Source organism: Schistocerca serialis, chromosome 3 (assembly GCF_023864345.2).
Source record: "Schistocerca serialis cubense isolate TAMUIC-IGC-003099 chromosome 3, iqSchSeri2.2, whole genome shotgun sequence".
Classification (NCBI taxonomy): Eukaryota; Metazoa; Arthropoda; class Insecta; order Orthoptera; family Acrididae; genus Schistocerca; species Schistocerca serialis.
The window spans coordinates 1,079,617,849-1,079,633,020 of NC_064640.1; the positions used below are offsets into that span (position 1 = coordinate 1,079,617,849).

At 41.1% G+C, this 15,172-nt stretch overlaps 2 protein-coding genes across 3 annotated transcripts in view; one reads left to right on the forward strand and one right to left on the reverse strand.

Annotated features, from left to right (window-relative positions):
* The first annotated feature begins 3,654 nt into the window (after positions 1–3,654).
* Positions 3,655–4,197, forward strand: LOC126471392 (molybdenum cofactor biosynthesis protein 1-like). The gene has a single exon (XM_050099517.1). The coding sequence runs from the start codon at positions 3,763–3,765 to the stop codon at positions 4,195–4,197; it is 435 nt and encodes a 144-aa protein (XP_049955474.1). The 5' UTR covers positions 3,655–3,762.
* Positions 4,198–10,166: 5,969 nt separating this feature from the next.
* LOC126471506 (uncharacterized) overlaps positions 10,167–15,172 on the reverse strand; it is a 219,733-nt gene continuing 214,727 nt past the window's right edge. For both annotated transcript variants that reach the window (XM_050099726.1, XM_050099727.1), the window contains exon 9: positions 10,167–10,296. The gene's annotated coding sequence lies outside the window, so the exon portion shown is untranslated. The remainder of the gene's footprint in view (positions 10,297–15,172) is intronic.

Genomic DNA, 15,172 nt, shown 5'->3' on the forward strand with positions numbered 1-15,172 from the left:
ACAGAAGAGGGGAGTCCTTATGACTCACTTGTGCAAGATGCAATGCTCAGTGCAAGAGAGCACGGGTGGAAGACAGCAGCCTGTACTGGACAGTGTTGTCCAATGTGAACGTGCCCCAGACACTGAAATACCCTATTAAAGAATGGGAGAGTCACACTGGGGAAGTTCCAACCACAGTTGCAGTAACTTTGAGCCAGAACTCTTGGCCACCTAGCACTGTCAAGTGTGTAGCAGCGTGTGCTTGTTAGTGACACTCCAAAGAGTGTCCTGTGGTATCTACGCCAGTTTTAGTGTATGTGTAACACAAATATCCTCTCGCAGCTACAGCAGGTACAGGGGGAAGGCAGCTGCTCAGCTGCGACTCACCCGTAGTACTGCCCGTGGTTTTCCTTGGTGGGAGGACTGGAACGAGGTGCACCAAGCCTTGTGATGCCCATTGAGGAACTGTTGGACTGAGGCGTAGTGACTCTGAGGTCAAGAAAGCTGGCAGTGACCAGAACAGGGTGTGCTGACTCACCCCCCCCCCTTCCCCCTCTCACAATACTGCTTTCAGTGATGCCATTGCAGAGGATTACACTGTGGTTGGTCATCTGGTTTTGATGTGGCCCAGAACATGAAGCTTTCCTCTGCTTTTTTTTGCTAAATTGACTCTTACTTCTGGACACAAACACCTATACAGAGCAAATGTGTTGGCATCCAGGGTTTGGTTATTTGCGGGGTGGGGGGAGGGGGGGGGGGAGTGATGGTTTGTTATTGTTTCCACCCCCCTCGCCCAGCTTCCCTCAAAAATGCAACTCGCTAGCAACCTCACTGTTAGTATACGACAGACATCTACAATTTTAATAACAATAATAAACACACAAAAATATATTAAATTATTCAATATAGTAGCAACAATACAAATAGGTGGATCAAAGAAGGAAGAAAACATAGAACAAACAAAAGAACTTCAGAAAGTGTACAAACTGACATGGACACACAATAATAAAAGAAACATTTCAGTACAAGGCAAACACATGCGCTACAATACAGTTATAGTATCAGAAGCACTCTTCGCATCAGAAATGACCACAATCTGAGGACCAGGCACCACAAAGCAGAAAGAATACAATGCAAAATCCTCAGAAAATTTTTTGGAGCAGTGCACAGAGATGGTATATGGATGAAGAGATCAACCAGAGAATTATAAGAACACAGAGGCAGACTCAGTCACAATCAGAAAACAGCGACTAACATTCTGTGGACACATACACACAATGAACAGCGACAGATTCACAAAGGGATTTAGGATGTAGTAAATGCCTTAATCAAAAAAACTAGTTGGTTTCAAGAAATAGAAGAAGGCTACAAACAAGCAGGAATCAGAATGGAAATGATGAATGGAAGAGACAAATTCAGAAACAAAATTATGAACATAAAACTTGAAGTAAAGGGAAGGAAGAAAATAGAGAAAATATGTACATATCAAAGGAAACAAGAACACAGTCAAAGATTGAAAAGATTTTGGGAAGAGAAACGGGAGGAGGAAAGAAGGAAAAAGCTGAACAATCACGTAACAACCAAGTTGAACTCTGTCAAACTGTGTGCTCACCATCGTTCTTTCAATAAACATTATGACTGAACAGAGGTCTGCAAACACATGTGAATGAGGGGAATACTGTTTCTATCAGTGATTTCCAACTGTGTTCGGGAAGTCATTCTTTCTGTTGTTGTTGTATCGGATCTGTTGTCGACAGCTGGTATGTTCAACCCAGTGGTGTGCAGCTTTACCCGGCTGGAATGTTGTCAATCAGACCAAAAGCATGTCCTTGTGGGCAGACCCTAGCACGAGCAACTGAAAAGTGTCCTTTATTACATGTAGCTTGTCATTGCTGGAAGAACTTGGCATTTTTGACACACTTCTGTTTCCACGCTACCTCCTTCTCCAAAAGTTATGCGTGCATTTGGAAATTGGTGAAGTAAGAAATATAAAGACATTGTGTCATTCTGCCACATCTGTCTGTAGTGTGCATTTTGTGGTGCGTGTACGATACAAGGCATTTAGGTATGGTGAGATTACTTAGCCATTAGTGTTCACAATGGCTGGCATAAAGGAAACATGACAAGTATTACATTAGAAAGCAACAGCGATAGCTTTCCGACCGCATAAATTCTACTAGGCAGAGTCAGAAGCAGACACAGTGGCCTGTGCAAGATACGAGGGTTGGAAGTGGCTGAAATGTGAGTCGTGGGATAGCGAGAAAGAGAGAGAGAGAGAGAACACACAGACAGCACCATAAAGCATTCCCCATCTCTTTCTGCACAGAATGCACCACACTGCTTCCTTCTTAAGGGCACCCCAGTATAATATGTTGTTTGGGAAGTGGGTGGTAGTTATCATCATTGCTATGACCTCCCCTTGTATCCACTCCTGCAAGATTGTGAAATCTACAGCCACTGAGCAGATTTATGTGAGATGTTCCTATCAACTTTGTGTAATATTCATATTGCACACTTCTGCAGACGAAACAGATTTTCGACCTTAGCTTAGGAAAGAAAAGAATCATCACAGATCATTAAGGTTCAAAGAACTTGTCTTGAACACTGTAAGGGATCCGTGATCCCACAAACATAGATGCTAGTATCTGACGCCCAGGTCGATAGCGGACAGGAGTCGATTGTCGAGCGCTGTAGTAGGCAGTGAGACTAGTGCTGAGTGCGCAGTAGTATGGTAGAGTGTCGAGTGAGAAGTAGAGCGGGAAAGACGGGCAAGAATGGTGGTCTAGTGAGTTGTAAACGGTAAAATTCACTGGAGTATGACGAGTGAGCACGTCCCCCTGATCCTCGTGGTGTTGACTCTCACTAATGCCGATTCGCGAGTGATATGAAACAGAAAGTGACAAGTGCCAAATTACGTGTTTCGTGTCAACCGCGTCAGCCAGCAACAACCATGGATTGCAGTGAGGATTGTTATGAATGTTAACCATCAGCATTGCCTGTGACAAAGTACTGAAAATCAGCAATCAATAAAAAGAGATAACCGCAATTAGACGTGTAAGGCAAAGGTAGCAACTGCCTCAGAATTTGTGTGTTAGTATGAAATATATATCAGTTGTACATCACAACCTTTGTGATACTTAATAATAGACAAACTTTCAATCATTAGCTATTCCGTCTCAGAACAGCCGCATTCGGTTGAAATACTCCCGAAACCACAGCAGAACAAAGCAGAACAACCAATAGCCTTTCATCCAGTAAGCACAAGGTCATATATCATAATAATTAACTGTTTGGTGGCTTCGGTAAATTACCCAAAATCCAGTAAAGGAATTAATCGGGGGTGTTTCGACACGAATGCTTAAAAATTCTTTTGTAGTTAACCTATTTTCAGATTATGAAGTGTTCTTTGTTACAGCTTGTATTTTTGTTCCAGGTGGCACTGAACTTGATGGCTGTAGTGATGTCGTGAAGGCACAAAGTCGGAAGTTGTTAAACCTTCAGAAACAAGATTTTCAAAAGTACTTCTTCTCAGAAACCAATATTTCGCCCCTGTTTGTGTCGGATACACAGATGTTTCAGTTGTTGTCACATAATTTGAGTGTAGTGACTGAAGCTAGAAAACAGTTTCTTTTGCTTCCCTGTACCCCAAGCATTATGTGCAATGCAGGACTCCTAACAAGACAAACACACAGAGCACAGCCCTCTGTCTTCTCTTGCCGTTTCTGCAGTTTGGGAGCACAGTCCGGAAGTCTGACTCATGTTGACCGGACCGGCAGGGCGAAAATGGTCGACGTGGGTTCGAAGCTGGTGGCAGAACGGACTGCTATAGCACGAGCAAAGGTTTTTGTGGGACCCAAACTGATGAAACTCGTACGAGAAAATGGCCTGAAGAAAGGTGACGTACTTAGCGTTGCTTGCCTGGCGGGAATTGTGGGGGCCAAGCAGACGTCCAGCCTTATCCCTCTGTGTCATAACATATCTTTATCCTCTGTGGCTGTGGACATTGAACTGGACTCTGCTCTCAACTGTGTGATTATAACTGGCATGGCAAAGTGTAGAGGGCAGACGGGCGTGGAGATGGAAGCTCTCACTGCTGTATCGGTGTCTGCCTTAACAGTGTACGATATGTGCAAAGCTGTGAGTCATGACATTGTGATATCTGAAATAAGGCTTCTGGCCAAAAGTGGGGGAACTAGAGGAGACTTCCACCGGACATGAGCATCTGTGTGGGTCAGTGAAATAAGTTAAGTATACCTGGTGTGATGTAGGCAAATTTCAAAGTCTGTTCATAGTTATCATAAATTATATACACATCGAATTGGACTGAATATAAGTTGCACCTTTAATTTCGAAAAAGAGAGAAACTTAATTAAAAATAATTTGTCAAGTTGCCCATTTACAAAAGCTTTTCAAAATGTGATTTACCCTTAACCACTTTTTTTGTAGTACACTGTAGATAAATTACGCACAAAAACAAACCTTTCAGTTGCAGTTATCATGTAAGACACTCTTAACTTCACTAACATTCATTGTTTTGTCACTGTCAGTATTTTTGTCACTCTCCTCCCAAAGTACAGTGCCGTCGCTACAATCCCGGGCATTGCATGTGCAGCATTTCTTTTTAAAAAGCACATCTGTTAGATGAATAACTGTGAGTTTGAAATTTGCAACGTAACTGTACCGAATTCCAAAATTTTCTCTCAATGTTGTGCTTCATTGGTGAAGAATAAATTATATTCTTTAGTTAGGGAAAAACTGTGCCTGTCCCATTGTCTAAAATAGTGAAACTGTGACAGTGGTAATACAGAGGGGTCCAGAAAAATGTAGACTCTCTTTGATAGTCAATATTGATGGAACAAAATGGCATAGTGTCAAAATTCTTGCATGGGAGGAAGATCATTTTGTGTGTTCAAAGTGACACCTGTTAGCAGCCAAGCAACATCAATGTTGCTGAATTGTTGACTGAAGTACAGCTGTCAGTGTTGCCAGTGTGGTAGCTGCACAGGATGTCTTGATGGTCTCTCATATCTCATTCAGTGTAGCTGGGTTCTGTTGGTAAACTTTGTTTGTCGAGGTCCCCCATTGGTAGAAGTCGAGAATTTTAAGGTCCCGTGACCTTGGTGGGCACTTGACAGCTCCTCTTCGACTTATCCGTCGTCCAGGTAGATTTTCATCTAAGTAGAATCTGATATCTCTGTGGTGGTGAGGCGGAGTACAGTCTTGTAGGTAAAAATCTTTTGTTTCCAAACACCTCTTGGATGGCTAATAAAATCAATGTTTGCAGCATATGATACACCTCACCAGTTATGTACCTTCAAAGAAGAATGGGTCAGAGAAACAATACTATGACGGACCACACCACACATTAACACCAAGTGAAGTAACATGTTTGTCCATGTGAACATGAGGATTTTCAGCAGCCCAATACACGCAGCTATGACAGTTTACATTACCATTCAGGTTGAATTGTGCCTCATTAGGCCAGATAACCTTCCCTGCAAACCATTCATCTTCGTGAAGCATGCCTTCAGACCACTCGTAGTGCTCCATCCTTCGATTCGGGTTGTCCTCATTCATAGTGTGAAACAATCTTGGAATGTACACTTTCCACTTTGCAGTCTTGTATGTATAATAATGTCAAAACGTTTGTGACACAACACACTAGGAGAAGCTCAAGTTTCAGAGACACGTTGATTGCGTTCTTGATGATGCTATCTACATGTTCATCCACACTCTGCAAACCACTATGAAGAGTATGACAGAGGGTACATCTCACTGTACCAGATATTAAAGCTTGTTCATGTTTCAAGACCATTTAAATCTTTCTATGCATGCTGTAATTAATCTAATATTGTCCTCACGGTCCCTATGGGAGCAATAGTTACAAGGTTGTAACATATTCCTAGAGTCGTCTTTTGGTAAGCATACTTTCTTAGGATAGTGTACATCTTATCTTGAAGCGTCTGCCAATTCAGTTATTTCAGCATCTCTGTGACACTCTCCCTTGGGTCAAACAAACCTGTGACCATTTGATCTGCCCTTCTCTGCATGCGTTCAAATCACCCATTAATCCATTTTGATACGAGTCCCACACATTTGAGCAATATTCTAGGATGGATCATACAAACGATTTGTAGAATGACTGCATTTCTATGGTATTCTACCAAAAAAGAATCTAACTCTTTCGCCAGCCTTACCCCTGAGTGGGCCTATATGACTGTCCCATTTCATATCCCTACAAAGTGCTCCACCCAGGTAATTGTATGAATAGGCTTAATCCAAGCAAGACACCCTGATACTGTAGTCATACCACACTGCGTTTTCTTCATTTTGCAAAATGCACGATTTTACATGTCCAAACATTTAAAAGAAAGTTTGAAATTATCAAGATCTGACGAATGTTTGTACAATTTCTTTCAGACTGTACTTTATTCTAGATAAATGCACTATCTGTGAAAAGAGTGCTTTACTATTAATATTGTCTGCAAAGTCATTAATGTACATGAACATGAACAGCAATGGTCACAACATACCTCTCTATGACACATCTGAGGTTACTTCTACATCAGATGATGACTCCCCACCCAAGATAACATGTAAGTCATTCCTACCAAAATATCCTCAATTCCAGTGACAAATTTCACTCGATACCCCTCACGGTAGCAATTTTGATAATAAGCATCAATCTGGCACTAAGTCAAAAGCTGTTCAGAAATCGAGAAATACTGCCTGCACCTGTCGAGTCAGGAAGACGAAAGTTTGAAGGTCAGGATGACAAAACAGATTTTTAATACTCTTGGAAACAACCTTAAAGTTTCTGACGTGGTTCAGGGGAATGACAAAGGGATCTTTGACAGGCTGGATTAAATCTAGGCGGTGTCTCAGACTGACCAGAGTTACAACTTTAAAGGCTTCTACGATGAGCAAATACAACGGGCTGTTGGAGGAAGAATGCAAAGGCAGCTTCTAGTAATGTGCAATTGCTATTCTGCATGGTCTTTAATGGCCATTATCAAATTTTAAAAAATTAAGAATAACAATAACACAATACACAACAGGAAGGGTACAGCAGACTTTCCCTGATTGTTCCTTACATTACCTTTCCTAGATTTTTTTTTTAAATTATAATGTTTCTAAGTCTTTCCTGGTTTCCATTGAAAGGTTTGGATTGTTTCAAAGATTAATTTACACATTTTTTAATATTTTAATGTATTCTAGGACAGGAACTCAAAGAGCACAAGTATAAAAAAACTGCATGTAGGACATTCATGTAAAGCTTCACATTTTTAACTGGAAGGTAATGCCAGTCTATTTTGTTACAAGAAAATGAATCAGGACTTAGTTCTCCAGAGCTGATACTATTATAAGGAGTTGTGATGGAAGAACATGAGCTCCAAACAATGGATGCCTTGGATCTGTTTGCTGCTGCTTCTTTTTAATCTCTGCTGCTAATCCCATGAGTGAAAGATCTCTACCAATGAAAAAGTAGATTTGAATGACATTAAGTTTCTTCTCTTGTCGATAGTTGTTTCTACTGAAGAGAAATGAGTCTGGTCATCTTTGTCCATTTGCAGTAATTCAAATGTGTCGTAGCACCTGACATGTATGCTTGAAAATAACAAACGATCAAAATTGTAATTAACAAAAGTATTGACAGCAGTAAGCTGTATTTATCACATTCAAAAAGTTTGTAAAAGCTGTGGAGCCTTGTTTTATCATGTCAATCCATTTGTGCCAATGGCTAACAGAGTACCATTCACCATCATGTCAAGTGGCAATAACAGTTTGCTTGCATCATAAATATTGAGTGTCAAAAGTTAATTCTAACAATATGAAATAGGACAGATTGCTACTCACCAGTTAGAGCAGGCAATGTGCAGCAGACAAGCATACTGAAAAAAAAAAGAAACTGTCAGATATTATATACTCAAAAAAACACTTAGGTACTGAAGGAATTATCCAAATACCAAATAGGGCTGAAATCAGTAAATGTGACATACATGTGAAGACAGAAAAATAATTACAGTTTCAGAAAAAACTGGATGATTTATTCAAGAGAAAGAGCATCACAAATTGGATGAGATGGTCCACCTCTGGCCCTTATACAAGCTTGGCTCTGGCTGATAGAGTTGTTGGATGTCCAACAGAGGGACATCATGCCAAATTCTATTCAAATGTCACTGTAGATAGTCAAAATACCGAGGTGGTCTAACGGCCAGCCCATAATGTTCCTTACATTCTCAATTGGGGAGAGATCCAGCAACTTTGCTGGCCAAGGTAGGGTTTGGCAAGCATGAGGACAAGCTGTGTGCGGACAGGTATTATCTTGCTGAAATGTAAGCAATGTATGCCTTGCCAAGAAGGGAAACAAAATAGGATTTACAGTATTGTCAACAGACAACTATGCTGTAGGGGTGACATCCATGTCACCCCTACAGCATAGTCGTCTGTTGACCAAAAGGGATCTGTTACGAAAAGAAATCGCACCCCAGATCATCAGTCCTGGTAGTTGGACCGTAAGGGATGTGACATTCAAGGTGGTATCCCACCGTCTGGGGCGTCTTCAGGCACTTCTGTGCTGATCATTGAGGCTCAGTTCATAGTGGGATTCATCACTGAAGCCAATTATATTCCAGTCAATGCAATTCCAGACCAGGGACGTGCCTGGGGACACACCAGATAGCAGTGCGATACCAACCTGGCTGCTGGCTGCCATACAGCCCAACGAGGACTGATGGTCTACTGTGCCATTTCTTTTCATAACAGGACCTCTTTGGTTGTCATCTGTGTCACCATTACAACACAGACATCTGTTGACGATATTATAAACCCCATTTTGTTTCTCGTCATGACAAGCCATCATTTGCTTACATTTCAGCAAGATAATGCCTGCCCACACACAATTTGTCTTCATACTTGCCACACCTTATCTTCGCCAGCTACGTCACGGGATTTCTCCCCAACTGAGTATGTCTGGGGCATTATGGGCAGGGCCACCCAACCAGCTCATGATTTAGACAATACAATGCGCCACTTGGATAGAATTTGGTTTGATGTCCCTCAGTAGGACATCCAACAAATCTATCAATGCCAAACTTGCTCAAGAGTCAGAGGTGGACCAACTTGCTCAATTTGTAAAGCTCTTTCTCTTGAATAAATCATTCAATTTTTCTGACATTGTAATTTTTTTTTTTTTTTTTGTGTCTGTGCACGTACATCACATCTACATATTTCCATCCCACACAGATAATTCTTTCATGCTGCATAATGTTTATTTTTATCTTACGAGTGTAATCTAATGGACAGAGCCCACCTCAGTATAGGGAGTCTCTGCTGGTTGGGAGTGTGGAGGTGGACAGACAGAGAGAGGTGTACTAGGGGGACGTAATAGTGTGTGAGGTTGGAATGGGAGCAGGGGAGGGCATTGAGGTGTGGGGCCACAGGAACGAAGCCTAGAAACTCTAGCTGTGACATATTCTTCACTCCTGTAAACCCCGTTACCTAAACCTTTGCTAGTCTCTCTGTCTCACATATCTAGGCCTTTACCTGCTCCCACCCCGGCCTCACACCACCACACCTGCTAGATGAGGACTGTCCCATACTTTCTAATATCTAAAAATCTTCCTTCAATGTGCCAGTCTGCCACTCAGTGTCTCCTCTAGGTGGGGAGCAGAAAGCTATCCTATTCCATATTATTGTTATTCCATCCCAGATTTCCCAATGCTTAAAAATTAATTTTAGGCTTGCCGTAAAGTATTACGCAAACACTAATTGGTTATTTTTTCTGATATTCAAATTATATTTTGCTCTCATTTTTGTCCCTTTGTCTAATCAACTTTGCATTGTGACATTTCTGATGAAAGTACGAGTTATTCAGAAAGTAGGTAAAAAGTAGTGAATTCTTCCTTTGAATCACTCTCACTTTGTCTCAGGCGCGAGCAAATGTGTGTACCTGAATATGCATTTAGCTGTATCAAATTATTTTCCCCAACACACAAAATGGGGGTCATTATTCAATTTATCTTGAAAGTATGTGTGAAACACACTTTCCACAAAAATGCTCAGATGCATAACTCTCAAAATATGTGTTTGAACAATAGGTCTGGAATTTTTAAAGACAAGGTGAAGAAACCATTGGATTGTATAATTTTTTTATTAATCACAAAGAAACAACATGATTCAAAGATATCAACAACAGCAATGGAAGTTCAAGTGAATTGTCTGCCTCCAATTCTGATCACAGAGAAACACTCCAATAGGAAAGAGGGCACAACATCCTGCTCCATTTTCAAAAGCTGCAATGTCAAATATTACAACCTGTAAAAAAAAATGGTCATGTGAAAAATATTGTTTACATATCGATTACAGTAACAGAGGCATATATGGTCTAATAGGAAGGGGGAACAGAAGGGCAGGACATGGGGAACAATGAACAGATGAGATGTGAAACCACGGTAAGTTAATAGTGGTGATAATGCCAGTTAATTACATGTGTGGGAAAAGCAACCACTCTTGCAACTCAGAGCTACTCTTGTTTCTGCAACTGATCTTCCGTTCCTTCATTGTTCCTATTTTTCTCATATTAATAATTCCAGTTACAGAAGGTTTTCTAACTAAAAGCTTATTAGCACTTTGTAATGAAACCGATAAACAATACAGTCTCATTCTCTAATGGAAGAACACAGTACATCGCGTTCGTAAATAACTTGATCCAACAAAACAGTGGACATTCATTACATGACATTTAATTTTAAGTATCAATGCAAACACTTACATAAAACATTATTTACACTCAAAACCCATTATTCAAAACTGATGTTCATATGTGTAACTGTTTACAGTAGCAATTACTAATATAGTTACTATTGCTAGCTTTAATATGGATTGTTAAAAAGTTTAGAAATGTTAACTTAAAAATGAACTGCAAGCAAAATCTTTTCCGTTAAAAAGTTAATGTTGAAACCACTGGAGAAACATTATAATGTATTATTGTAGTCATCATGTACACTGAAAAAAAAAAAAAAAAAATTGCAACACCAAAAAGTAATTAACGTAGAGTAATGAAATTTCAGGAACATATATGTCTAAGTAACTTATTTAAGTGATTAACGTTGCAAGATCACAGGATAATATAAGTGCGAGATACACCATTGCAAATGTGATACACTAATACATTGAAATCCAGTGTAACTGCCCGAATGTAAGCATGTAAACGTGCATGCACTGTGCTGGATATGAGTTTGTGGGATGAAGTTCCATGCCTGTTTCACATTGTCATCAAAACAGGGATGGTTAATGCTGTTTTTGAGAGACACTGGAGTTGTTCGACGATGTCCCGTGTGCACTGAATTGGAGCCAGACCTGGTGATCAAACAGGTCAAGGCAACATGTTGACATACTGTAGAGTATACACCCATGCCTCCATCTTTGCTACCCTCCCTGTTTACCTCTACCCTGTTGCTTCATAACCTGGGTTGTGAGTAACTGAATCCACTTTCTCTTCTTCCCCTTCTTTCCCCTCTCTCCTCCCTGACGAAGGAACAAAGTTCCAAAAGCTAGGATACGTAAATTTTCTGTTATGTTTTGTGTATCTATTGGCTGTACTGGCCAGCCCCTCTATCTCTTTGTTAGTATTTGTTTCACGTCTTTATATGAGATTTTCCATCATCACAATAATGTTAGTTTATAATTTACGGACAGCCTAATCCATTATTTCCTGTCAAGGTTAGAAGCTTTATTAAATCATAATTTTTGTCTTGGTAAAATAAAGGTGATTAGATGTTTCCCTCATGCACATGTAAGAGACTGTCAGTTCACATCTACGTTTATAATCTGCAATCCACCAGGAGGTGCATGGTACAGGGTAAGTCCCATTGTACCAGTTATCAGGGTTTCTTGCTGTTTCATTCATGTATCGAGAATGGAAGAATGATTGTCTGAATTTGTCTGAATGCCTCTGTGTGAGCAGTAATCATTCTCATCTTATCTTCACAACCCCTGTGAGAGCAATATGTGGGGGGGTTGTGGTATATCCCTAGAGTAATCATTTAAAGACAGTTCTTGAAACTTTGCTAATACACTTTATTGGGATAGTTTACACCTGTCTTCAACAGTCTGCCATTTCAGTTCCTTCAGTATCTCTGTGACACTCTCCCATGGATTAAGCAAACCTGTGACCATGCTGCCTTTCTTTGTATACATTCAATGTCTCCTGCTAGTCTCATCTGGTACAAGTCCCACACACTTTAGCAATAGTCTAGGGTGGTGGGCGGAGGGGGGGGGGGGGGGGGGTTACACGAATGACTTTTAAGCATCTCTTTAGTAGACTGATTGCATTTCCCCATTATTATACCAATAAACCAAGGTCTACAACCTGCTTTACCCACAACTGAACCTATGTGATCATGCCATTTCATATTCCTACAAAGTGTTACACACAGGTATTTGTACGAGTTGGCAGATTCCGACAGTGACTCACCAATATTATAGTCACAGGATACTAAGTTTATACATTTCTAAACATTCAGAGCAAGTTGCCAATCACTGCACCATGTTGAAATCTCATCAAGATCTGAATGAATATTTATGCAGCTTCTCTGAAATAGCACTTCATTACAGATAGCTGCATCATCTGCAAAAATCCTGATTTACAGCAAGGTCATTAATGGACAAGAACTGCAAGGGCCCCAACACACTTCCCTGGGGCACACCTGAAGTTACTTCTACATCTGATGATGACTCTCCATCCAAGGTACCATGCTGTGTCCTTCTTATCAAAAAGTCCTCAATCCAGTCACGAATTTCACTTGATACCCCATATGATCGTACTTTTCACAGTAAGTGTAGGTGTGGAACAGAATCAAATACTGTTAGGAAATCAAGAAACACTATCTACCTGTTGCCTTGATCCAACGCTTTCAGCAAGTTATGTGAGAAAAGTGAGAGTTGGATTTCATATCATCTATGTTTTTGAAAACCATGCTGGTTGATTCGAGAAGGTAGTTCCGTTCGAGATACCTCATTATGTTTGAGCTCAAAATATTTTCTAAGAATCTACAACAAATTGATGTCAAGGCTACTGGATGGTAGTTTTGTCACTCCTACAACCCTTCTTGTAGACAGGTGTGATCTGTAACTTTTTCCAAAAACTGGGTAAGGTTTTTTGGATAGATTACAGTGAGAAGAGAGGATAACTCAGCCACAAATTCAATATAGAATCTGACTGCGATTCCATCGGGGTCTGGAGCTTTGTTTAATGATTTCAACTGTTTCTCAACACAACTGACACTAATACCTATTTCGTTCATTTTTTCAGTGTACGAGGATTGAATTGGGGCAGTTCTCCTGGGTTTTTATTTGCAAAGGAACATTTGCAAATCGAGTTCAGAATTTCAGCTTTTACTTTGCTACCCTCAATATCAGTTCCTGTCTCACTTGCTAGGGACTGGACACTAACTTTTGTGCCACTAACAGCCCTTACATATGACCAGAATTTATTTGGATTTTGTGAAATGTCATTTGACAATATTCTGCTACAGTAGTCATTGAAGGCTTCATGCATTGCTCTCTTGACAGCCAAACATGTTTCATCCAGCCTCTCTCAATCTATAATCCTACACTTTGTTTTACACGTATTATGCAGTAATCTCTGTTCCTTTAGAAGTTTTCTTTACAGTGACTGTATACCATGGAGGTTGCATCCCATTATGAACTGTTCTACTAGGAACCTATCTACTCAGTGCGTGGTCAACTGTTCTTTTCAAGTAGAGGAAGAGCACCTCTCCATGCTCCTGACGTGCGCTGAAAGTTTCAAGTTCCTCACTGAGATAAGATATTACTGATTTCTACTTAGTTAACTGAATGCATAATAAGAGGGAAACATTCCAAGCAGGAAAATATATCTAAAAACAAAAATGATGTGACTTACCATACGAAAGCGCTGGCAGGTCGATAGACACACAAACAAACACAATCATACACACAAAATTCTAGTTTTCGCTACCAACGGTTGCTTCATCAGGAAAGAGGGAAATACGAAAGGATGTGGGTTTTAAGGGAGAGGGTAAGGAGTCATTCCAATCCCAGGAGCGGAAAGACTTACCTTAGGGGGAAGAAAGAACAGGTATACACTTGCACACACACCCATATCCAACCACACATACACAGACACAAGCAGACATTTGTAAAGGCAAAGAGATTCGACAGAGATGTCAGTCGAGGCAGAAGTACAGAGGCAAAGATGTTGTTGAAAGACAGGTGAGCTATGAGCAGCGGCAACTTGAAATTAGCAGAGGTTGAGGCCTGGCGGATAACGAGAAGAGAGGATATACTGAAGGGCAAGTTCCCATCTCCGGAGTTCTGCCAATGCAGAAAATCTTTTTGGTTTCGATGCCTTTCACGTTTTTGGGTTCTCCATAGATGACTCTGTCAATATTGTCTCTGACGCTATTCCTTATGCTCAACTGGATTCCTTGTCGACTACATTTTTGTCCCTTTTTTCTCCCAGTTTAGGCCGTGCGAACGACTTTGAAGCTCATATTACGCTCAAACCCACTGCTCGGCCTAAGTTTTTTCGGGCTCTGCCCATTCCTGTGGCCCTTTGAAATCGGGTTAAACGGGAGTTGGATCGTCTCACTGCGTCAGGGGTCTTACTTCCTGTCACTTCCAGTGAGTGGTCACAGGCCGCTGCCCCGAAGTCATCTCTGTCACCGTGGCCTTCGCCTGAGAAGCCCTGGCAGCGCATTCATGCTGACTTTGCGGGACCTTTTTTAGGTACTTATTGGCTCCTTGTAATTGACGCCTACTCTAACTTTCCTTTCATTGTCCATTGCATGTCACCTACCACCGTGGCAACCACCAGTGCTCTCGCCTGCATTTTTTCTTTGGAAGGCCTCCCCTGTACTCTTGTTACTGATAATGGTCCGCAATTTGCCTCTTCCGACTTTGCAGATTTTTGTGCTCGTCACGGCGTTACTCATGTCACGGCCCCGCCGTTCCATCCACAATGCAACGGTGGGGCTGAACGGCTGGTCCGCACATTTAAGGCTCAGATGCGAAAACTTCTGACTTCTTCTGCTGCTGATGATGCGCTTCTCCTGTTCCTGGCGTCTTACCGTTTCACCCCCATGGGTGATCACAGCCCGGCTGAGCTCTTACATGGCGACAGCCCCGCACGCTACTTCATCTTCTGCGG